Below are 23,833 nucleotides of genomic sequence, written 5' to 3' on the forward strand. Positions count from 1 at the left end.
TGAAGTGTGACTGAAACAAAACAAAGCAAAAGGGACGCTGGATCTATCATTGGTTGCTTTTCCTCCTCTTTTTTTTATGATCCCAAACACCCCCCTCCAGAGCAAACAAACACACACAAAGCAGAGCAGGGGCCGGCCGGCAGCAGCATGGATGTCTTGGCTAGTTATAGTATATTCCAGGAACTGCAGCTTGTCCACGACACCGGCTACTTCTCAGCTTTGCCATCCTTGGAGGAGAACTGGCAGCAGGTGAATGCTTTACGTTACTCCTGTAAATCTCTTAAGTGCAGGCAGTCGGTGCCTCGGGGCTGCGCTTCTGCCTTTATTTCATTTTTTGTTCTCTGATTCAGGCTTGGTTGTTTTCTTTTTGGTTTTCATTTATTTTTTTTTTTCTATTTTTTTTCTTTTTTTCCGCGTGGGTAGAGCTGTACATCTCTCTTTGCCATGGCCAGCTGAGCAGCCCGTGCAGCCCTGCCTGCCCGCAGCTGTCCGAGCACCTGAGGCCCGGTGACAGCCGCCAGGTCTGCCTTTGTCACCACTCCTGCTTTTATTTCCTTTCGTTTTTGAGCTTAGTTTTTCTTTTTTTTCTTTTTTTTCGTTATTTTTGTTCTTTTAAGTGAAGCTGATCACTTCCAGCCAGTGCTGACAGCTGGCAGCTGGTGGAAACGGAGTAGATCATTCTTATTTTCAGGTAATTAGTACATGTCAATAAAAATCCTAGCTGAAAGCAGAAGCGGGGGCGGGCAGGTGCATGGAGGCAAAAGCTTTGAAGCTGAATTCTGTAAGCAGGGGGGCAACTCATTTTTATTCCTTTTTTCTTTCTTTTTTTTTTTTGGAACGTGAGGAGAAGTGCACGCTTCTCGCCGTGCCTTAAGACAATGCCTCCTCTGGCTTGTTCCCACCACCAGTGCCTTCTGGTTATATGCAGGAAGAATCAGAGTAGTTCTAAAGGTGGAAATTGAGTATTATGAATGCATTGAAATGATGACTGGTGACAGATAGAAGACGTGAAAAATTAACGATGAGCCCAAATGCATATACCTATAAATAGTTATCTGCCAGGATAGGGAAGAAAAGGGAAGGCAGCACTCCTCCCTGTATCCCTGTTTATGGAGGTGATTTTCTGGCAGAAGTGACACGCCAGTTGGAGTCCTCTAAACTGATGTCTCTTTAACAGAAAAAATGTGCTCGTGAGTAAGAATAGTGGAGTGTGGCTGGAATGACATGTGGTGCTAATGCCACGCACAGACCATGGCACCATCAGCTCAGAAATAATGGGCCACTGGTTTTTGTCTTGCAAGCACTCACATTAGTCTTGGCTAGTGTAATCGCAGTGTGTGTTAGTTCTCCAGCAAGTGACACTGTGGAACGTTTATTTAATTTTCTTTACAAGCATGTGTGCAGGGAGAAATGTGGCCAGTCAGGCTGTAGCTTTGTCATCTGGCTGTGCTGTGGCTGGATCTTTAAAGGTTTGCCCTAGTAAAATTGTTTTGGCTCCAGCCTTGTGTGTGTGTACACCTACAAGGGGTTTACTGACAGCTACGTGTGAACACATCCAGGATTTTATGTGCAAAATGACTGATTCCAACTTTGCTTTATCCTCCAAGGGGGTGGGGATGCTTTTGGTTATTAATATTCAGCTCGACATCCATGGTGGTCACATCTGCTTTCCTTTCATAATTTTAACATGCTAATTAAACTGAACAGGTTGATATAATTTCATAAAAAATAATAATTTCATAGCATCGTTGTTGTTGGATGGGTTGCGTATTAGTAACAGCCTGAGAAGACCAAAGCGAGATAATCTGTTGACATAGCCAGCATGCTTTAGGCAGTAGTGAGCGTGATACTTTGTCTCCTGCTGCCTTCTTTTATGTGTGGCAGAGCAGTGGTTTGTTTGATACGGAACAAAGTATCTACCCGAGCCCACTTGTAGTGTTGCAGAATTGAAATGTAACACTTAACTGGTTAAACCCTTCTGACTCTCAGCATATTTGGAATGCAAAGTTGAGAAAAAATTACTATGTTTTCCCTTTCTTCCCCTCATATCTTCCAAACAGTGCCCAACGTTTCATAATACATCCTGTATTTACAATTTGTTTTTCTCCCCTGTTGCTGCCTGGACTCTCCTTGCAAACAATGGGGGAGCAAAGCTGGTGGATCGCTGGTGGCAGCAGCTGCCGTCACTGTACTGAGCATGCTGCCACATGGGCTTGGCAGACCCACTGACACAGAGACCCTGATTTCAGTCACTTGTGAACAGAGCCAGGTCTTAGGGATTTATTCACTTTGGGCAAACCGTAGCAGCTTTAGGACACACCACACGTGTGTGGGTGTGCTCCTGAAGGCATTCCTAAAAGCTGTCAGGACAGTGACCAATCCTCATAGGAAGCATTGAGGCTGAGGACAGCAGCTTTAGTTCTGAGCAAAGGTGCTTGAATGGGTCTTGCCTCCACTCCCATGAAGATCTCTAGTGCAAGACCTGAGTTCCATGGCGGCTGCAAAGCAGTGCTTTTGACAGCAGCAAAGCCATGTCCCCAGGAGATTACTTCAAAGTCTCTTAAATTGAGGGAAGTAGTTGTGTGGGTCAAGAGCGGGCTTCCTGGTCAAGCTATGAGCTCAGTTTGTTCTGTGATTATCAGGCTGTTGGCCCTCTATGGAAAGGGGTTAGTCCATGCCAATTGCTGCTGCTAGAAGTAGAGTCTCTTCCAATACTATAAAAGACGTGCATGCCCCACTGAAAATTTGAGAGCACTCTGGCATCAGTGTTGCCACAGTCCTGACTCCCTGTTCTCCTGACTCTGGATCATGCTTTTATAGCTGAGGATTTCACAGCTGGGCAGTTGCTCGTATTTCCGATTGTGAAACACCGTCGCTCAGAGAGGGCACTGACAGGCAGCAACAGGCAGGTTGCTAAATGCTTGCATGTGGTCAGCTGATCTCTCCCTTTTTCCCTTCCCACTACAAGAGAAACGTGAGCAAGTTTGGCATTTACACATTTGACAGCATTGGAGCTGAATGAGAGCAGCCCAAAATACGTACAACACAAGTGAATTTTGTCATCTCTTCCTTCCTACGTTTCCTTTTCAGGAGGAAAAAAATACAAAAAAAACCATCACTCCATCCCAGACATATTTTACATAATAAAAGTAGAAATACCTGGATTGAAGCTGGAACTGAATCCATGATGTGTTTTGCATTATTTTAAAACAGATGTTGGTGGGAAAGGAGGAGGTTTGGGTTTTAGGCAAGAAAATGCTTGGTTTTACTGTGTCAGCTTTGGCTGTCCTCCTTCAGCTGAAGAGCTTGTGAGGTTAGGAGTGTTTTGGAATGGAGGTTGGGATCTAATAAGTCACACAGCTTCATCAGGAGAGGGAGAACTTTGTTTAGTCTCTTCAAGCAGCATTGCACAGCCACAGCACTAGAAGAGATAAAAGAAAGAGGTGGGTTGTGCTTTGAAAAATCAGGCGTTTGCTGTACACCAGCTGGCTGGTATCTCAGTATCTGTCTGTTTCTGCCTGATGCTCCATCCTTGCAGTAATGTGAACCGTCTGGGCTGCTCTCATCCCTGTGAGCTGACTCCGCATTTCAGAATCCATCTGGAGGTAGATTTCAGCACTTGTGTGGCTGCTGCCCTGCAGCATGAGCTCTGGTCACACGCCATGGCTCACCAGGAGTAGGTGTCTGATGTGGCATCCTCGAGACTGGGATCAAGCTGCAAGGAGAGCAGCACGAGGCTGGGGAGTACCCTGTGGCTCTGCACGGAAGGAAGCAGGCAGAAGGCTGGTTTTGAGGGAGGTGGCTGCAAGGAGTGTATCCCATGGAACTGCACGTGGTCCCACCGTCAGTGGGCTGGGCTGTAAAGTAATGACTGGCAGGAGCTGGACCTGGGGCTTCAGCCTGTTCCTTGTGCTGTGCCCTCACAGCAGTGTTTGAGGGGTCATTAAAAGATCAACGTGCAGAGAGCATCTCCAGTAATTGGATATGTCTCTTCTAAATGCGGCATTTCAAACTTCAAACTGCCCCTACTATCCTGTCCCTTTGGAGGTCTCTGGACTCATCATCCCTCTGTGGAGAAGAGGTCTTGTGGAATATATTTAGGGGCTCTCTTCATTTTCTGTGAGCATGTGATTTTCAGGGCACAATAGGCAGGTAGCTGCACAGGGCCAGTGTGTGTGTGGTTGATTAAGCAGTTTAAAATGCAGGTTTTGAGTGTCATATTCTGGTGTATACTGCAAGACAGCCAGCCTTTCCTATGTGTGTCATTGGGCAAAACAGATCTTGTTGGTGAGAATAGCACTGCATCGTTGAACTGATGTTTCCTCTTTCCTTGACTGACCCAGTTGCTCTCAATTGCAGCAAGTCCTGATCCTTCGAAGGGGGATGTACGTTTCCTGAAAGCATAGAATCAAGGAAACCTTTGTTTTGCCTTTGAGTCTGTGGTAGAGCCTTCTTTGTGTATTTTTAATCAAGTCTTTAAGCCTCATTTTATCTTTTTCTGAAATGACTGACACCAATGATGCTGAGGTACGGTGTTTGTGGGGTGGGGAGGTTGAAATGACCCATCCTCGCAGAGGGCCTGGAGATCCCAGTGCTGTGTGAGAGCAGAGAATTCCAAAGTGGCTAATCTAGTAGAACTCTTACATCTTAATGCTGACTTCCACTTCTCAGACAGGATCATTTTCAGGCCTATAGGAAAAGTTTCCATGCTACTGGAATGGCATAAATGGAAAACATTCCTGCCTCCCCATCATCTCCATTGTTCTAGTTTAATGGCATAGTTGGCTGCTACATAAACTAAAACATCTCTTTTAATATTGCTATTTCATCTTGGTTCCAGTCACAGTGCAACACATTTCTTAAGTGCTTATAGTACATCATACCTCTAGAGAATAACGTGCAGAAATGGTTGACTTCCAAGAACAGCCACATGTGTAAGGCAGTGTATTTCAGACTTGAGCACCAGTCTATGCTCTCTGCTTGCTCCATGTGCTGAAAGCAAGCTCCTGTCATCCTGTAGAAGGAGATGGAGAAAAAGGAAAGACAAACTGGAAACTGCTGTCTGTATTTTTTCTGATTCCCCTTAATTACAGAATCTGCTGTTATAAATTATTAAAGTATTGTGAAAGTGTAGAGCCCTGCAATCCATGTTACAACTGTTAAATAGTTGACTGTGTGTGTGACTTATGGCAAGTGATTTTGAAATGGGGTATATGCCTGTAAGCAATAGACAATCATGTGGATACTGAACTTCAATATGCTTCTCACTTGTTTGGGATGTTTTAACCCTTGCACCTCTCAACCCACCCACGTCTTTATGTTATAATAGGCAGTACATAGATTTGAGTAGGCTACAAAAATATCAAGATATGTAGCCAGTCTGCAATGCAGTACTTCCATGTGGAAGCAGCAGAAGCCCTTCAGTATAATGCAGTAATTACACACTGAAGTTTCTGAGCTTAGAGGACAATGTTTTTTTTTCTGGATACTGCCATATTTTTGAGACCTTGTCCAATATCTTTCCACTGAGAAACATCCAGTGCTTTGGTTCTCCATTCTGCACTGGAACACGTGGTACAGGAATGTAAGAAGGAAGCTGTTTCTGTATGACTGTAGCTGCACGTGGCCAACTTTGGTTGCGTTTGTCCTTAGAAAAAAAGGATGTTACTCACTGGTGGAGCAGTGCTGGTGTTCAGTATGTTCAGCAGTTGTGTAATAGTACACCTCATATCAAATCTGTCACATCCTGCAAAAGGGAAGAAATACTTACTATCACAACACTCAAAACCTCCTAAAAATTATTCACAGGTATTTTAATTGATGGAAGTTTTATTTTAGATGGTAAAGCTGGATTCTGGAGAATTAATAAAGGTTTTCAAGAGTGATGCCAAACCCCTCTTACTTTCCTCTCTGTTCCTCCCTTGTTATGCTAGATAAGGTACAGAGTACAGATCTGATTAAAGTATATTCCCAAGCTTGATGCTGTTATGTTTGAGACCATCCCAGTTTTCTTCTGTTGACTTCAGTCTTGATAGGCACTACGCTTGTTGGAATGTCTGAGTTGAGTACTCTCTTGGCTGTGTTTCCTTCCAAGTGTTGCCACTTCAACACTTCTAAAGTCATGTGCTTGGTTCACAAAGCACTGAGATGGTCTTTAAAGACACGGGCTTTAAAAAAAACTGTGATATTCCTTCTACTTTTCTTGTTTCTGAGCCATACCCTGTGGTCTTTTGTTTTTTAAAATAAAAAAGCTGGTTACTTGATTCCAGCAGCATTAAGAAAATGCTTCTATTGTCTAAGCTTGAGAGACATGAGCATGGAGATATATGTATACATCCCTGCATGTGCCTGCTAGCCAGACTGCTCTTGCAATCCCTGGTCTTGGCAGCAGCTGGTGGGGAGGGCTGCCTGTAAGAGCAGAGTCTGCATCTCTTCTCTTTTCCTAGAGGAAATTGTTTGAGCCTTTGTGCTCCGGGGTAGTTAGACATCTTGGATTGCATCAGGGTGCCAAACCTCTCCTTGGTTCTTCAGTTATAAGACAAGTTGGCAGCTCTTTGCTTCTCCTGCAGATGCTGCGAGGGTCACTTTTAGAGGCGTAGGGTGCTCAGGAAAGTTGCTGGGCAAGAGGGGCTGCGCCAGATCCAGTCACCCCATCCCATGGGATGAAAGCACATGGCAGCTGAGAGCCCTCTCTGGCTGTGTGATCACCTCCGTGAAATAGTGTAGATAAATAGCAGAAAGTTAACCTTAACACCCCCCCCCCGGGGTCTGTGGTATATTTGAGACAACTGGTGCACAGTGCTAATGCTACCTCATCTTGGTTTTTAGAAAGTGGACAAACGGGAGTTGGGTGTAAGAAACTTGGACAGAAAGGCAAGGATTTGTTTATTTTTAACGTTTTATTATTGTTCACTGTATTGGTGAGCTGCTCTGGTGCTCTTGATTATTTTAAACAGGTACCTGCTCTCTCTTTGTTCTCACACGAAGGATCCTTTCCAATCCAGAGCATTTCCGCTCAGTGCAACTGTGTATTCATTACACGTGTTGTTGTTTAGAGAACCATTAAGATGCATGTGGTATACTTTACAATGTACACTAAAGAGTCTGAGTCACGCACAGACAGCGTATTAGTGCTTGGTGAAGGTCCCACAGACATACGCATTTAAGTGTCATAATGGTTTTGAACACGGGGCTTATAGACCATGTCTGACACATCCTAATCCTGTTGGTTATTTGCCAGTGTTGTGGACCTGCGTGCAAAGCTAGGGCTTAAATCACACGAGGGTGCCAACAGCCCCTGCTCAGCAAGGGGTAGGGAGGTAGCCGGGAACAGAAGCGAGTCTGGGAGACAATGTGATTGATGGGGGGGCATGCAAAGGAGAAGGACGCTGGCTTGTGAGAGGCTTTTCTGAGAGAGTCCAATTCGTGTCCTGATTTACAAATCCTGCCCTTAAATTTATAGCCTCTCAAGGTCGATTTTAAATGCATGCTGGCATAAGGTTGACATTTGACCGTGATGGAGCTTGTAAATCAACGTGCTTTGACATGAACTGCAATCAGTGAAATTATCTCCATCTATATAATTAAAAAAAAATAAATGCCGTAAGCAAGGTTTGTGCTTTTTGGATGGGATCATCTTGCCCACCTGCTGTCTTTGCAGCTCTTGCACTGCAACATCCTTCCCATGCAACTGAGTAAAGTGACTGGAAATCAAAGTGAAAGCGACTGTTTGGATTGTGTAGTGAGGAAAATGCATGCAGCGTGACAAGTAAATTAGATTTAAAAATGCTTTCACTACTAATAGGCTACTATGCTCTTAGGCATTTGGTTTTAATCCTGACTCTTCAGTGGGCATGCTTCATTTCCAAGAAGAAGGAGAGTTCTTGGGTTCAAACATTTGCAGTTTCTACCCCTTGCTGACTTGTCTTGCCTCCTGCCTGGGAGGGGAATCGGCATCAAGCTTTGTACTGAGGGGTGAGGTAGGGGACTGCCTGTAATTGTCTTTGTGTTTCACTGGTGCTGAATGGAAAACAAAGGTTCCAGCAAGCAAGGGCCATAGTGAGAATGTTTGGTAAGTGGAGGAGAAGAAGGGGAGAGAGCTGCTCCTGTCTGCTTGCTTTTTACACTCTCATCACAGCCTTAGTTGTGATGTTAGAGACTGATCACTTTTTCTGCTCGATTCAGATCTGCCCCTGCACATAACCTCTTGGGTGTGTTAAACTTTAGGTGATGATGTGGTGGTTCCAAAACTCATGTATTCTAACAAAACACTATAGATTTTATATATATATATATTTTTATATATATATATATATTTTCCAGCTGGAGACTGCTTGGTAGCAAATGTTTCAACCAGGGCTACGTTCTAGAGGCTTTCCTCAGGGCCTGTCCCTATTTCTGATGTGAGAGGCTTAGTTTGGCACCAAGTCTGCTTTGCTGTCCTGTGGCTCTCAGATTTGGTTCATTTTTCCCACCCAGTATCAATTTGCCTAATAAAAGATATCTGGGCTCATTGCAGCCTGTGACTCTTGAGCACTGCAAGCACAGCACCACATGATGCCATAAGCAATGTCTGACTGCTTCTGGTCCATAACCTGGAGGTACAAATCTGAGGCATACAGATGCATGAGGTGTGCAACAGCTGTGCAGCCACATATCTCCATCACCTCCTTAGAGCTGCTGGTCACTTCTTCCCATTCAGCTCTGTTCATACAGAACTCCTCACAGCCAGGTGCAAGGTGCTTTGTCATCTTTTGGGTGAGGGTTCTGTGCTCATCCTGCCTGGGCACTCCGGCTCACTGCTGGTTCTGAGGTGCTTCACATCCTAGAGTACAGTGACTCAGGGGCTTTGATCTTTTTCTTGTGGCTGCACAGTGGCTTAAAGAGTCACAGCCCTGCTGTGCTTGCTGTCTGCTTCTTACTAGTGAAAAGCACTTCATGATCCTTGTTTGGAGGTTGTTTTCTTCTTTTCTTTCTTTTGGCCTCCCATGTCAGCCTGGAAAATTTACACTGCTCTGAAGGAAATGTTCCACTCATCTGCAAGCTACTACAGCTGCTGCATGAGTAATAAAATAAGAAAGGGAGGGAGAGAGGAGAAGAAAGATGGGAGCTGGTGTTTCATATGGAAAGCATCAGGACAGAAATGGCTTTGTTTCCGACACGTGGACAGTGGGAGAGGCTGCGTTTGCTGCTCAATGGAAAGTCTGTGCCAGTGAAAAGAGACCTCCCTCATCAGTGACCAGATCAGCTGAGGAGAAATGTCAGTGTCTCTTTTTTAAAATTTGTCTACATTTTAAAATAATAAAGGAAAAGCAGGTGGGCACTGGAATGACTGGTGGAGATTGTGACCAGTTTGGGCAAAACAGCTCTTTTCCATCCTGCATGCTGCTGCTATCCCAGTCACAGCTGTTCATAAGCTGTGCCAGCATTTCAGAATGGATGTGAACATCGAAAGGTTGCTGTATTTCGGGCAAGGTGCTCATTGTTTTTATGTGGTTTTGGTTTGTGGTCTTTTGGGCTAGTGTAAAGTTGTGTTTGTAGGCTTTCCTAGACATTTGAGGAAACCAGAAGCTTGTTTTTGGTGTTAAGAAACACGCTTCTGGTGTAACTGGAAGCCTCTGGTGTTGGAGTTTTAAGAAACAGGTGAAGGAGCAGGAGGAGTTGCAGTCACATAGCGAGAGGAAGGGGGGTTTTTGTCTGATTAGTCCAGGAGAAAACTATCAGAGATCTCCTATCTTGAAAGAAGAGGTTGAGGCTTCAAGTGCTGACCCAGCCCAATGAAAAGACTGTAAGGTGCTTCTGTAGTTGTTGCGGAATTTTAGGATAAGTGCATGTCACCTGGTATCGTACAAGAACAGCCTACGGTAGGAAAACTAATCTTTCAAGAGTCAAATGCCTGTTCAGCTGGATGCTGAATGATTCCTAGGTTGAAGACTCCACTGGGACTGTGTCAGATGGATTTTCTTCATACTGTGAAAGCTAGATCAACTGCGAGGCCTTATAATTTAAGATTTTCTTTGAGCAAGCTGCATCTCTCATCAGATGTTATACTGTGAAAAGGAGGGAATTTCTGTCTCCTTTCTTTTTCTGTACGCTTAAGTGAAAAAGGTTAAGAAAACCTTTGACATCTGGTTCTGAACTTCTTTTTCTCTGTTTAAAAGGGAAAAATAATTCTCACATCACATGAGGGTTTTGGATGAGTTGGTGAGTCAGATCCTGGCTGATGCAAACTGATGCAGATCTGCCAAAGTCACAGTGGTGATACACAGATTTGCACTGGCCCAGCATCTACAAAGTCACTTGACACTTTGGAGGAGAATGGTCTATACAAATCCTGAATATTGTCAGGATGTGGAATAAATACCAGGATATGGGCACAAAGCAGCACACCCATTTTAATGATTTGATTAAAACAATATTGCTGCTCTATGGCTCTCATAAATGTGCTTCAAATGTTATCGGGGGAGGAGATTGTCTCAAGAGCCATAATGAGAGGATACATTTTTTTCAAATGTTGTGCAGTAGTAAGTTATGCCCTGACTGTATTGGCTTATTTCTGTTTTATAGTGAGTGTGGCCTTAGGCATCTTATAAATACTGTTTCTCCTCCTACTTTCAGCTAATATATAACGGAAACTCTGCTGGAAAGAAATTTCTCTCCGTTAAAAAGTGTCTATGAAACAGGATGCAGCATGGTTCATTTGCTTTGTTTTTCAAATGAAGAAAGCATGGAGATGGGAAGGAAATAGATGTTTCTAAGCTTTAAACATGCTCTCCCCAGCACTGCAAAGTAGGATGATACCTGCTGTGGGCTTTGCTCCTCCCAGGACAGTGATACCTGTCTGGGAAACAAAGACAGGTGAGAGAGGTCGTGCAGTGCCATGACATGGAGAGAGTGTGGGGCTGAATTCTTCCTGCAGATTGGCCTCTGAGGTTGAGAAAGATCATAGGAGAGTTGATGTTCAGCATGGGGGCGATCTGAATGGCAAATTCTGAAGACAAATGAGATTGAAGAGCAGAGTGCACAGAACAGAGTACACATGGTGAAAAGGCACTACCTTTGTCCAACATCAATTAACTGTGCATATAAACAGATTCGGTCCATTGCTAATTTCTGATTTTCTAAATTGCTAATCAGCAGTTCTACTAATTCAGAAATTTCTAATCCTGAAATGAGCACAGAAAATGTAATCTCTTTTACATCATAAAATTCTTTTGCCTAGATGCCAGTTCTTACTGTATGCCCTAGTGCATCTTCCTCATCTCATTGGAAATCCATCTAGTGTGAGACCCTGCTTTCCTTGGGAGCACGGACTAAAACCCCACTTGGGGAAAGAATATCTAAAAGCCTGTTTTCCTTCCTACTTGAATTAAATTTCTTGCTGTCCTGTATTCTCTCATTTGTCCATGAGCAACTCCATTGCTTTGTTTGGTTTCATATCCAATCCATAAAAGAATGAAGTGATGCTTTTTACCATCTTTATCTATATTAACTCTTTCAAGCATTTTCATCTAAATGTAGAGTGAGACTTCCTCTCACTGACTGGAGATTATAATACTGACTGTGCGGCAGACATGAAAAATAGTAATAAATGTGCATGTCTCTTTCAATTTTGTCATGTTTTCCATCTTGGTGTTCCTTCCAGTTTTCCTGTATATCTGATACTAAGAATGTGTCCTCCAAACCATATTGCTCCTTGCTGTCTTCTGCTCAGATCTCTTTTCAGCCCAGCTGTATCTCAGCTTTGTAGTTAGTGTGTGTGTGCTCTGTTGCTATTTCTTCTATAAATGCATTAATTTATCTTTCTCCAAATTCAGTCTCAAGGATTTGGTTCCCTGCCCTATGTGTGTTTCTTTACATACACTCTCTCTCTGGTGACATCACAAAACAAACAAACAAAGACCCCGAAACTGTAGCATTTACTCTTTATGCCCTTTTCCCTGCTTTCTTCACAGTGGAAGCTTTTTATCAGTTTCCTTAGTTTTCTGGGTTGTTTTTATTAAGATGTCTTTTATATCAGGGGCTGCAACCCATCAAGTAAATGGAAACAACAACAACAAAAAAAATGATGTCAAGTTTTGTTTGTTTGCTTAATGAAACAGATCAAAACTCAAGTGGATGAAGTCAAAATGGTGTTAATGATTGGACGTGATGGTAGCTGATCAGAGTGGCTATTGACAGCAGACAATGGAAAACCTCAGTACTTTAGTGTCTAAAGACAAATAGAAGTATGGGTTTGAAAACTGCATGGTTAATAGTGATGGGAAGAGTAGGGCTGCCATGAATTACTGCCTCTTGTTCAGAAAACAGTGTATGTGTGCCAAAAGCAGAAGGTCACTGGTTTTTGTGATCATGGCTCATCAGAAAAGCTGCTTGAATTTCTGTGACACCTGACACACCTCTGTTCTGCCCCTCAGCAAAGGGAGCAGTGTGGGCAGGGTCCCAGCACCACCTAGGAGGTGGCCCCTCTTGGTGGCCTGGGGCAAGGTGGCTCCACAGGACCGTGGGAGAGCATGTTGGACCTGCAGCACCCTCATGCTGATCCTGCAGCAGAGGAAAGATGCTGCCGTCAGTGTGAGGAGCTTGGAAGGCATCATTGGGAGCGTATATTTTCCTGGATTCACTCTGTGAAGCTGTGAACATGTTTCTGAGTGCTGGCTGCCATTAAGAAACCTTCCTGGTGTTTCCACCAGCTTGCTGCATGGCCCCAATCCTTGCAACACAGAAGGGCACCATTTCCACCTCCTCCGCAGCTGTTGTTGCTGAGTCAGTGCTGGGCAGGCAGCTCGGCCTTGTCCCAAGGCTGCTGGAAGCAATGGAAATAATTCCCTCGCATCCAAGTGGGTTCTGGACTGGACCCAAGAGAGGCAGCACTGGTATGTCCTGACTGCGCCACCGTAAAGGAGGATTTGAGGAAGCTGCTAGCAGGAGGCATGCTTGAGATGCAGGGAAGCACTGAGTGCCATGAGACCTTCCTAGTCTGTTTGTCTGCTTTGCTGCTTTTAGCCATTGCTGCTCCTTTGGGGCAGCTCAGGATGCTCGCAGAGGAGGCTTGCAAAGAAGTATTTTCCTGGTGTTTTGGAGGATGTGTGATTCCCCTTCCTTCCTGCACAGGAGGAATGCTGCTCAACCCATGGAGTCTGCTGGGGTTGTAACAAAGCAGTAGGGCCTCACTGGATAGTAATGAGCATCACAGCTGGTTGTGTGCTGCAGAGCTGTGACGGTTTTCTCTAGGTTGTGCTTCTGTGAAAACTGTTCACAAAAACTGTGATCTTTCTCCTCTTTTTTTTTTTCTTTTCTTTCTTCCAGCAAGTGTGAGAGGATACAAAATAACATGTTAATCAATGCTCAGCTGGCCTGTGGGGCTGTAACTGTGTTCTTTTAGAAGTGCAGGTAGCAAGGTGTACAAAACAGAGTCTTGCCTGGGAATTAGCAGCTTTCTCAAGCACAAGCGTTCCACGGACAGTACAGAGGTGAGCACCATTTAGGAATGTTTGTGCAGAACACAAGGACTGTAAAGAAGTAGGTTCTGCACAGTGTGCTGTTGCAGATGTTCTCGCAGACAAGCATGTAAAAAGCCAAATGTTTTAATGAAAATTAAGGAGTAAAAGCGAAGAAAGGACCTGCTACAATTAGGCACCACATGACATCGTCCTTATGAGCTGATGGCGTGATTGCATTGCTCCACATCACTGGTGTATTATTCCACTTAATGACTTCCAGGTGGAATTGAAAAAAGAAGTGTGTGCAGAAAATCCTCTTTCTGTTGAGATACTAATCAATACAAAAGTTTAAGTTCAGAGATAAAATATGAACAAGAAAAGTGGAAAAGCAATAGTCTTTGTGCATACCTGTATTTCGGCACCAGGGACCAAGGAAGGACTTTCTCCTTCACCCACTGTGCCAGTGGATTTGTGTGGTCTGGGGCAGTAAAATTCCCTAGCGGTACCCTGGTGAGTCAGAGGATTGACACCTACAGTCTCTCACAGTTGCCTTTCTGAGACTCAGATTTTCCAAGAGCAATGACAGAGCTGTTTCAGCAAAGCAAAATGCATTTGCTTCCATCTAAGACCCAGGTTTTAGAGAGTTCAGATGTCTGTTTGATATGATGACTGAGCTTTAAGCACATAGGATGCTTCAGTCATTGCACATAGAGAGCAGGAAGATGTAGGTGCCCATTTTTCTGGCTGGGAAATTGGAGTACCCAAATAGTTGTCACAAAGAGGAAGCCAAGAATGGAGAAAACGCTACCAGTTCCCTGATCTCTATTTTAATTAAATTTTTTTTGCAATTGTCTTCCCTGGCAGTTTAGCTGGTGGAATGTGGTCTAGCGGAGGAATTTTTGGCTGCAGACTTGACAGGAATGTTTTTCTAGGCCAAATTCTTGCTTAGTGTAAATTAAGATAACTCCACTATCTATGATTACAGTTCTAGTGATTTACTCCTCCCTGTGAGAATCTGGCCCTGGCTTGCAGACAGTGGGCAGTGTCATATAATTTGTTCTTTTTAATTTTAGTCTGTCTAGACACTTGTACAGCACCCCTTTCTGGGAGAGCTTTATGCCAGCAACTCTGGAGTAGCACCACACTTTTCTGATGAGAAAATCTTGGTAAATACAGCGTAGAGACCCATAGTAGTTCAAGTTCAGCCTTCTACCTTCCTTGTGCAATATTTGGCTTTGATGGTCTTTGTGTTTTTATGTCAGAAAGGTGTTAGGATTTCTTCCCAGTGGAGGGGAGTAACAAGACTGTTGTTTTCTCTGTTTTTTGACCATGTCCAAACTGAGTGCTGAAGAAAGACAAGTGGTGCAGATGCATCATTTCTGTGGTCCTTTTTCTTTTAGGTTCTCTGTTGTGTTTTTTCCTTCACAAGCCACCTGGGATGGTGCACATGCACACTGCCGCCTACGTGATGCCCTTCCTCCCACTTGGCTTGTGGCACACGCAGGGCCTCGTTTTTACTCAGTCCTCGGATTTGCTGGCCATACTTGAGCAGATGATTAGCTGTAAGTGTTTTTCTCCCCTTCCATTCTCTTGCCAATTCCTGAGCTACTTGCAAGGACTGTCTGTAAACTCTCTTTGTGAAGAGCCAAACACAGAAGGGCTACGACTCTGACCAGAGCTTGGCAGTGGTAGCGATGTATACCCTTCTACTACCGTTCCTTCTGTTTGAATCCAAACACACTTAACTCAGCCCCTAGTCCCCACAATATTTTTACAAGATTTGCTATTCATAAAGTCCCACCCTCTGCAGTCACGTTATTGTTAACTGCCTACATTTATGTGTCTGTCCCCAGCCCACGAAGAAAAGGCTTTTTGTAGCTGCAAAGAAAAGCCTGAAGATAGGAATCTTAAAGCAATTAAAAGTAACATTTCTTTTTGAAAAACAAAACAAAACAAACCAAAACCAAAACCAACCCAACACATAATGCACAAAGTATGTGTGGGTTTCCACCTGAGCTTGATCAATACTGACAAAGCAGAGTTCTCCCAGAAAAGCAGCTTGCAGGGAAGCGGGTAAGAGATTCTTTGTGCAGTGTAATGATTTTGAGAGACATTTCCCCTGTGAACTGCAGCCAAGTTTGCACCCCTTCCCCCACAGTCAGCAGAGGCAGGAACATATGACCAGCTGCGTGTAAGCCATCGCTGTGTTAATAATGCTGCTGTATTGATCAAATTGGGCTTCTTTGTCACTGGGGACATCTGGGGGGATTTGTTCAGACTCTTAAGGCTATGCCTCCTAAAGAGCATTTTCCAGTCTTTTCACTGGCCGAAGGGTGTGCTGTGCTTTTTGTCCTAGCCTGCAGAATGGTGCTTTCAAAAGATTTCATGGTGTCCCACCACCCATTGCCTTTCTTTTCTGCTCTCACGGCTTTCACCTCATTGCTGCTCAGAACTGGCCATGTCTCAAGCTTCAAAATGTGTTGCAGCTAGATCGGATTCTCTGCCCTTGGAGAGCTCCTTGTGGCTGTTAGCACTGCTGCTGCTGGAATGTGAATAAACACAGAGTTACGGGAACAGGAGAGGCTTCCTCTTTGCTTAGAAAGTGAGCAAAACATCAGTAAGAATGCGGCATAGAAGGAAAACATGTGCAGGGTGGTTTTGTTTCCCTGCCTCCACCTCCAGGCTGATATTCATGACCTTGTTAAGAAGATCGGTGTGCTTCAGAGGCTGCACGTGGTCATTTTTAAGTGTAGGGAAAAACGAAATGTGGCTTTTATTTTTTCATCTGATAAATTGCCAATTGCAGGTTTTACTTACAGAACACTCTGAGTAGGCTGAGGAGAACACGATCACCTTGATGTTATATTTATGAGTAAAAATGGTATGAGGGAAAGAAAGCTCTTAGCTCGCATGTAAAGAAGACTTTTAATGCAGTTTTTTATTCCAGGAGTGCTTCATTACTTCTGGTGGGGTAGGGACACATTAGCGTCTTCAGAGGAGGACTGGAACACCTCAGGGAGCACCCAGGAGCTTGCAGGGTCAATTTGACTTCATGCTTTTCTGACACATATTGTGCACTCAGTGCTGTAGTGATGGGAGATCTGCAGAGCTGGGGATACCTGTGGTCTGATGGGAAGGGTTAGAGATGCAAAGTGGATGAAATCACTCTGAACATTGCTCTCATGATGGGAAGCATCACTGAGGTGCTCATGCTGTCCTCCTGAATATGTCCACATGTTGAAAAGGACTATTTTTGACTTCTGAGGGAACTCATAATGGCAAAAGTCATGAATAGTGCCTGAAATATTGCATCCTGGATGTGCAGACTGTGCCAGCATGTAGCGTTGGTGATAGCTAATACAGTGTGCTTTGAGCTTGATTCTCTCCCTTTCTGAATTCTCGTTCCTGGTCTGTGGGACTGAAGCAAATCCCTCCAGCAGCCCCAGTTACCACCACAAGGAATTTTGGCTCTCACTTTAGCACTGATATCATTGCAACTGCCTGGGAAGCAGTGGGAGGAGAAGCAGCAAAGGCTCCCTGGATCGTTCCCTGTGAGGCAGAGGCTCAGCCTGTGGTCACTTGTGCAACTCCTCCTTGCCTAGCATAAAGGTTACCTTTGTGTGTTTATAACCAAAATAATATTGCAGTTCCTGAAAGCTGTAATTTGTACGTGGGGGAACATGATGTTTGTGTTTATCTGTTACAGGGATTGTACCATAGAAGAGTGACAGAGTTCTGAAAGTGTTTGGGATGATGATAGCTGGCAACAGACCCTGCCTGTGAGGGCTACTAAAAATGAGTTAAGCAATATTGATGATAAACAAAATGATGGGAAGGGTTGGTTGTGCCACAAGGAAGGGGACACCACTTCTGCGACAGGAGAGCTGTCATTCCTCAGCAACAGAGCACGTGTCTTTGCTCTTCCCCTTCCCACAGACCAAACTGAGAGAGCCTGGCCACAGACTTCCAGGCAACAATAGTGGAGACTTCCATCTCATTGCAAAAAGGCAATAGAGGGAAAGAGCAGTATACAGCTGCCCTAGAAAAGCAGACTTATTGTAGAAGGTACTATATAGTCTTAAATAAATAGAAAAGGAAAATCAGGGAAAATAAGACTGAGGTAAACTACATTTTTAAAATGTCTGAGTTGGAAGTAGACCCAATAGCATGTCTGCTGTTGGGATTATAATAGCCACAGTTTGTTTTTCTTTTCCTTGTTGGTAAATGAGTTTTGTTTGTTTCTGTTCTGGAGGGTGGTGAGAGACCAGAGTACCCTGTACCAAACCCTTTACGTTTGGTAGTGAATTGGAGATGTGTGTGATGGTTCAATAAGGCTCTATGCTGTGAGTGTGCTATCTTCTACTTCCCAGCTCCATCATTAGGGCCTTCTGATCTTGGAGAAAGGCACAGTGTCAAGTCTCATTCAGTTTACTCAAATGCGATACTTAAGGATGGGTCTGGAAAGCCAAAGGTCTCACTAAGATCCTCTGAGCAGTAAGGTACAGGCAGAATGGATGCTGAAAGCCTTGCGGCATTGTCAGCAGAGATGCCCTCACCTTCAGAAGGTGGTGCTGAGTGTGGTGCTCATTATGGACCTGGAATTAATTTGGGAACCTTCCCAATTAATCTGAGAAGGATAAATGCCAGGAAAAACTTGAGGCAGGGCCTGGCAGTCTTGCACAGTATTCTCCAGTATGTTTCCAGGGACGTTTTGCCAGGAGAAAAAGAGTAGGTTGCCAGGAGAAAGAGAGAGCATGACCAGGGGCAGTGCCATGCCTTGACCACAAGGCTCCTGCCAAAGTAAAATGTTGCTGAGGAGATGCAGTGTGAAGGAACAAGGAAGGAGAGGATGCTAGTGGGGGAAGAGCCTGGAAAGAAGAGCCTTTGGGAAGTACTTGTGTCAGACAGCTTTCTGAGCAGGTCTTAGTCAGGTCCTCTCCCATCCTTCACCTCTTTCACCTGCTGCTGCAGAACTTCAGTATCTCCTGATGCTTCATCAGAGCACTCAGCCTCTGCTTACAGTAATGTGGTACCACCCTCTGGGACTTTTTGTGTTGTAATCTCTGCAGACCTGGCATTCGGTAGGTATCCATACTGGGCATTTCTGTGAAGGATGTCATGATAGTTTATCGCATAGTTAGATCTTCTAACAAAAGAACAAGGCCCTTGTGCACAGAAAAATCTTGAATTGACCATGTTGGCCTCTTGGATGCTGGGAAGTTGTTAAATCTTCCAGGAATACCAAGACATTGCATTCCTTCTAGGCTATTTTCTGGCTGCTACTACTATTAATATCTTTGTCCTGAAATAGCATTTTCATATGGCAGTGTATTAAAACCCATAACAACTGGGTGGATGTCCACAGTCAACAGACTGAACAAGCCAGAACGAGAGCTGTGCCTGTGTAAGTTGGCTCACAGAGGTGTTCTGGCTCCAGGCAGCTGGTGATGGGATCTGCTGAGCTTTCTTAAGACAGTTGATGGGAGGGCTTTTGGTGGCATCTCCCAGCTGTCCATCTTATGCAGCAGCTGCTAGCTGTACAGCCTGCTGCAAACTGCACGGATACAGGGAAGATCTCTTTCATGGGGAGGAAGCACTACCTGGTCTAGATCTGACCTCACACCTCGACTTGCCAGTAGTATCCACAAAAGGGCGTGCCAGATTCCTTTATGTTTGGTCTAAGGCATTTTGGGGACACAGGTCTCCTCAGGTGCCTGTGGGCAGGCGCCTGTGTTGCTGGTGAGTGGCTGGGCCAATTCTGGCAGGCTCTTTTCCAGTATGCTCCAGCAAATTGCTTTAAAAAGAGGACCCTGCTGCTTTTACTGGGGTGTGTGGCAGCACAAGTGCACCGTCTGTGAGATTTGAGGCTGGATCAGAATCCCTGATGGCTTAAGTTTTGGCACAAATGCTTTGGCAGTGCAACATAGAAAAGGAAAACAATGGGAAAACATTCTTGGCAGCAAGGGGGTATCCTTTAAAGAGCACCTGCTGTTGAGTAACAGGCAAGTTTACCTGCAGTGGGATGCATGAAGACTCTTCTTTTTGTGTACAGTGATGAAAATCCTAGGATAGACATGGCAGTAACCTGATAGTGAGTACCTCCAAATACACTGCTGGCCCACATTAAGCCAATCCAAGCATCAGGATGTCTGAAGATGGTGTTTTTAAATTCTTCCAATTTTTCCATTTGGGTCACATTGTTCCTAATAAAGTAGACAAGATTTGTAATATAAAATAACAATCTCCAGCCATCAAAGAACATGTCAAATTCTGCTTCACGTAAGCTGGAGTTAAATGGTGCTAATTTAGAGCAGAACTTCATGGAGTTGGAGTGTTGGCAAGGTCCTCGGCTGATGTAAACAGGAACAATGAAATCAGTGCTGCTCTGTGCGGATTTACCCCAGCTGAGGATCCGGTTGTGCTTCCCATTGCTTTGCTTCTGAATTGAGTTTTTTCTCAGTGTGATGGTGAAACCTGAGGCTGCTGTCTTCTCTTTTCCTTTCTCAGACTGGCATATTTATCACAGCAGCACATGCATCTTCTTGCTCTTGTAAGATAACAAATTGCCCAAATGATTTTTAAAAAAGGAGAAAGAAAAAAGCAGGAAATGACTTGTGTAGGAGTGATTAGACCGTTGCTGTGTTCACATTAGAGTTTAAACTCAGCCAAGCAGCGCACTGTTCCCTGCATGGCTTGAGGCAGACTTTGGTCCTATATGTTTATTGTGGTTTAGAAATTGTATAAATGCTCTTCTATTCTTTTTAGTTCTGACCTTATTCTACTCCGTATTCCCCTATTTCCTCCTGCTTCCTGTTTCTCAGACAGGTCCCCACCTCTTCCTCCTCACAGCCAAAAACAATACAAAAGGCAGTGTACAAAAGGTCTTTTTGAGCTGTGAGATGTGACAGTGAATGAACATCGTGTGCGGAGTAGATGCAATAGTCCCAGCACACGGATGTTGGTTGTACAGATTTAAGGTGAGGAATGGGACATTTTTGGGTTAGGAATTCAATGCTATATATCCTCCTGTTTCATATGTTTTTAGGTCAGAGCAGAGGTGACTCACAGCCCTCACAACCCAGAATGCTGTCTTATGAAATGTACCGCATGTCAAGTGTATTGATGACAGCTCCTCTTAAGATTTTAGTTAATTGTGAAGAATTGTGCTTTCAAATATTTTGCCTGAGCCCATGAGAGCACAGCCGGTGTACACATTAGTGCCAGCTGATGAGGAAATGTGAAGCTATCTCTGGATGTTAATGAAACATCTCTAGCTAGTACATTTTTTTCATTCATGATCCAATCCGGACTAATTACAAGGAATACAGTTCTGCTCTGTAACCCCACAGCAATACTTCGTAGGGATGAATCTTAATTGAGGATCGAGACCTAAAATATTGCTCTACTTTGTACATTTCACAGCCGTCAGCATTTACTTTAGCATATCCATTTCCTGTGAGAAGTTTACCACACTCTGGGGCATGCTTTGAACCCGATCCTTTGATTTCAGTGGGAGCTAGAATAGGCACTTCTAGAAGCTAATTGTCCCTTTTTGCTATTTATAATGCTAAATTAAAGCTGCTTCCAAGTGGGACAGCAACAGGTTAAATACCTACTCAGTGAAGTTTGGAGGAAAGTTTGTAGCAAGGGTCACTAGCCAGCTCACTCAGAGCCATGCAAGGCTGTTACACAAAGTGATCTCTTCAGAAAGATTCTGAAAGGCGTTATTTATACATATCTATATATAATAGCTTAAAGGACTTTTGTATGGCTACTTGTAGTCTGAACTGCATGGCAGCATACAGTGTGTGCTCTGATGTGTAAGCACACATGGGTTTTATCATATTTTGATACTAGCACAATGGGCTGCCTCCACTTTTGAATTCTTCATTTGGCCGTCCTTAATCCTTTGCTGACACTGCTGCTGTTTTTTGTTGTGACTGCTTCAGATATTTTTTTCTATCATTATTAAACAGCCAAAAAAAAACCAACACAAGCCCTCCAAAGCCCTGGTTCAGTGTTCACAGATTTCTTTCATCCATTTTTTAATCTAGATGCCTATCAAATTCAGCCATGCTTATCTGCAGTCCTTTGTTCAGTATCTCACAACTAGTGCACTGAAGCTCTCTATGCTTGGAGCCCAAATACCACAGACATTTAGTGAACAAATATGGTTTGTCCATTTACAAAAATATTTGACTGATATGATTTATTTAATTATCGCTAATTGGGGAACAAATCTTGATTTTGACTTCTTGATTAGATTTGTGGATTATTCTGTTTGAGGCATTTGTTTCACTACCCATTTCTGCTGGTGGAAATTGCTAATTTATAGCAGAAGTGTTTTTTTTCCTTTCAGCTTTAGAGGCTGACCAAAGTCTTTGCTGACCCTGGTTACATCATGCCCCAGAGCGACAGGAAGATGGCTTCTGTTTATGTGAAGGTTGTGATGCTGCTCCTTAAGTAAATCTGCAGACTTCTTACATTAAACAGTATCTTTGCTTAATGACATTGAGGCTTCTGACTTCAGTATCTTTTATAGTCAGAAGAAAAACACTGTGAAAAGAATGCAGGGAGAAAGCCGCCAGAATCGTGATACGGGAACATTCTCTGAGAGTGTTTTTGTGCCTGAATAATAGTGAATGGATTGGTTTGGCTAAATGCATTTCCTTAAAAGTTCACTGTTTGGGCTAACACCAGAGGGAAAAAACGGACACGGGTCATAATTATCTTGAACACATTTGCAGAGACTTAGGTTCTATGTAGAATTTTCAACAGAAACGACAGAGTTAACAGACTTGCCTAGTCCAAACTGCTGGCTGCAGAGGCACTTATCCTCTGTGAGCAGACTGGCCTGGCAGCCCATGCGTGTGCTGGAGTTACCACAGGAAAACAAGGCTTTGTATATCAGCTGATCTTTGCTGACCATGTGTGTGCCTGATTTTGCTCTTGGCAAAAGCTTGCTTGTAGAGCATAGAGTTAACTTGGATTTGCCACATATTTACAGGGGGCTAAGAATGCGTGCAGAATTTTGCCGTGAGTTAGGTGTCTGCAAATGGCTTATTGTTGTACCTGAAAAGTATAGCTGTCTTTTTCTTAAAGAACTGTATAACATTTAGGCAGGATGCGCTGGCACATGGCTAGGAGGTTTACCTTTCTTGTCTTTGAAATAGAAACTATTTGCTGTTGCCTAGCTGCAATTTTTTCTTACTATCCACTCAGAGTGGATAGTACACTATTTCAGAGTGCAGTTTTCCCATTTTCCTGAGTGTATTTAGCAGACATACTTTAGACTTACTTTAATACTAAAATTCTGTTAATTTTATGCCATCCCAAATGTTGGGCTTCAGATGTGCTGCGGTTTTTGACAACTAGCAACTGCCCAGTAAAGGTTGCCAAGAGGAAAAGCTGGAGATTTTGGCAGCTGACTGGAAATAGACGGCAACCTTGGAATAGATGGGCAAGGGTATTGGGGTTTGTTGTTGTTCAGGAAGTAATGAAGGCTTTTGGTGGCAGGGAGAAGATGGAGCTTTCAAAACTTGCTTTAGGGTTAAAGGAAAAAATAACATGGCATTCCAGGGAAGGCAGGTAAATTTTCGACCTCTTACTGCTCTTAATTCAGAGCTGTCTCACAGCATTCCGTTCAATATCCAGGAACCAAAATGCAAGTGCCACTGCTGCTGAAAGCTTTTACTTTTCTGGTGAACGACATACTGACACCAGGCACTGGACCTGGAAGCACGCTGTGATAGCTTGGTCTGAGTGAGCCATGGTAACCCTTATCCTGGAATTATTGTTTTGGGATACTTTTAGGTTGAGGACTTTTTCTCTTTTGTTGCAGTCTTGACATGTCTGTAATTTTTTCATGTAACAAACGAGATCCATTTTTTATGTGCCAGTGGATAGTGGTGAGATCATAATGGAAGATGGAATTTGACCTTAGCTACTGCATATACAATTCTGCTTTGCGCCAATAAAGATTTGCTGCAAAGAGAATCCTTTCAAGTACTGTAAACAGAGCTGGTAGATCAGACCTGCTTGTCAACCACATTTGACATTTTCATTCTCTGTCACAGCCTGATCTAAGTATCCAACTTCTTAATTAGGTTTTGGATAGCTTCCAAGATCGGTGCTTGATGTCCCATTTTATCTGCAGTAAAATGGCACTTAGAATTAACTAGCACTTCCAGATGAGGACTTCCCATAATCTGCTAGAAAAATTCAGAATCAAGATGTTGTAAAATACTTCAGCATCAACAAAACAGAGGAACCCACTGAACGTGTTGATTAGGTGTCTTCCCCAACTAGCCTCAAGTCATTTGAAGTGTTTGGGCTTTGTTTTACCTTTGGCTGAACTTCACTGTCACTGTGTTGTCCTGTCTTTAGCTGTA

General features: G+C 43.7%; 1 protein-coding gene across 7 annotated transcripts in view; it reads left to right on the forward strand.

Moving 5' to 3' along the window:
* Positions 1-6: 6 nt before the first annotated feature.
* Positions 7-23,833, forward strand: part of KLF7 (Kruppel like factor 7) — a 59,799-nt gene continuing 35,972 nt past the window's right edge. For all 7 annotated transcript variants that reach the window (XR_002116596.1, XR_002116594.1, XR_002116595.1 and 4 more), the window contains exon 1: positions 7-249. Coding sequence is in view for 2 of the 7 variants with exons in the window: in XM_010713480.2 (XP_010711782.1) it covers positions 148-249 (102 nt within the window). In the remaining 5 variants the exon portion in view is untranslated. The remainder of the gene's footprint in view (positions 250-23,833) is intronic.

This window comes from Meleagris gallopavo, chromosome 7 (assembly GCF_000146605.3).
Source record: "Meleagris gallopavo isolate NT-WF06-2002-E0010 breed Aviagen turkey brand Nicholas breeding stock chromosome 7, Turkey_5.1, whole genome shotgun sequence".
Taxonomy (NCBI): domain Eukaryota; kingdom Metazoa; phylum Chordata; class Aves; order Galliformes; family Phasianidae; genus Meleagris; species Meleagris gallopavo.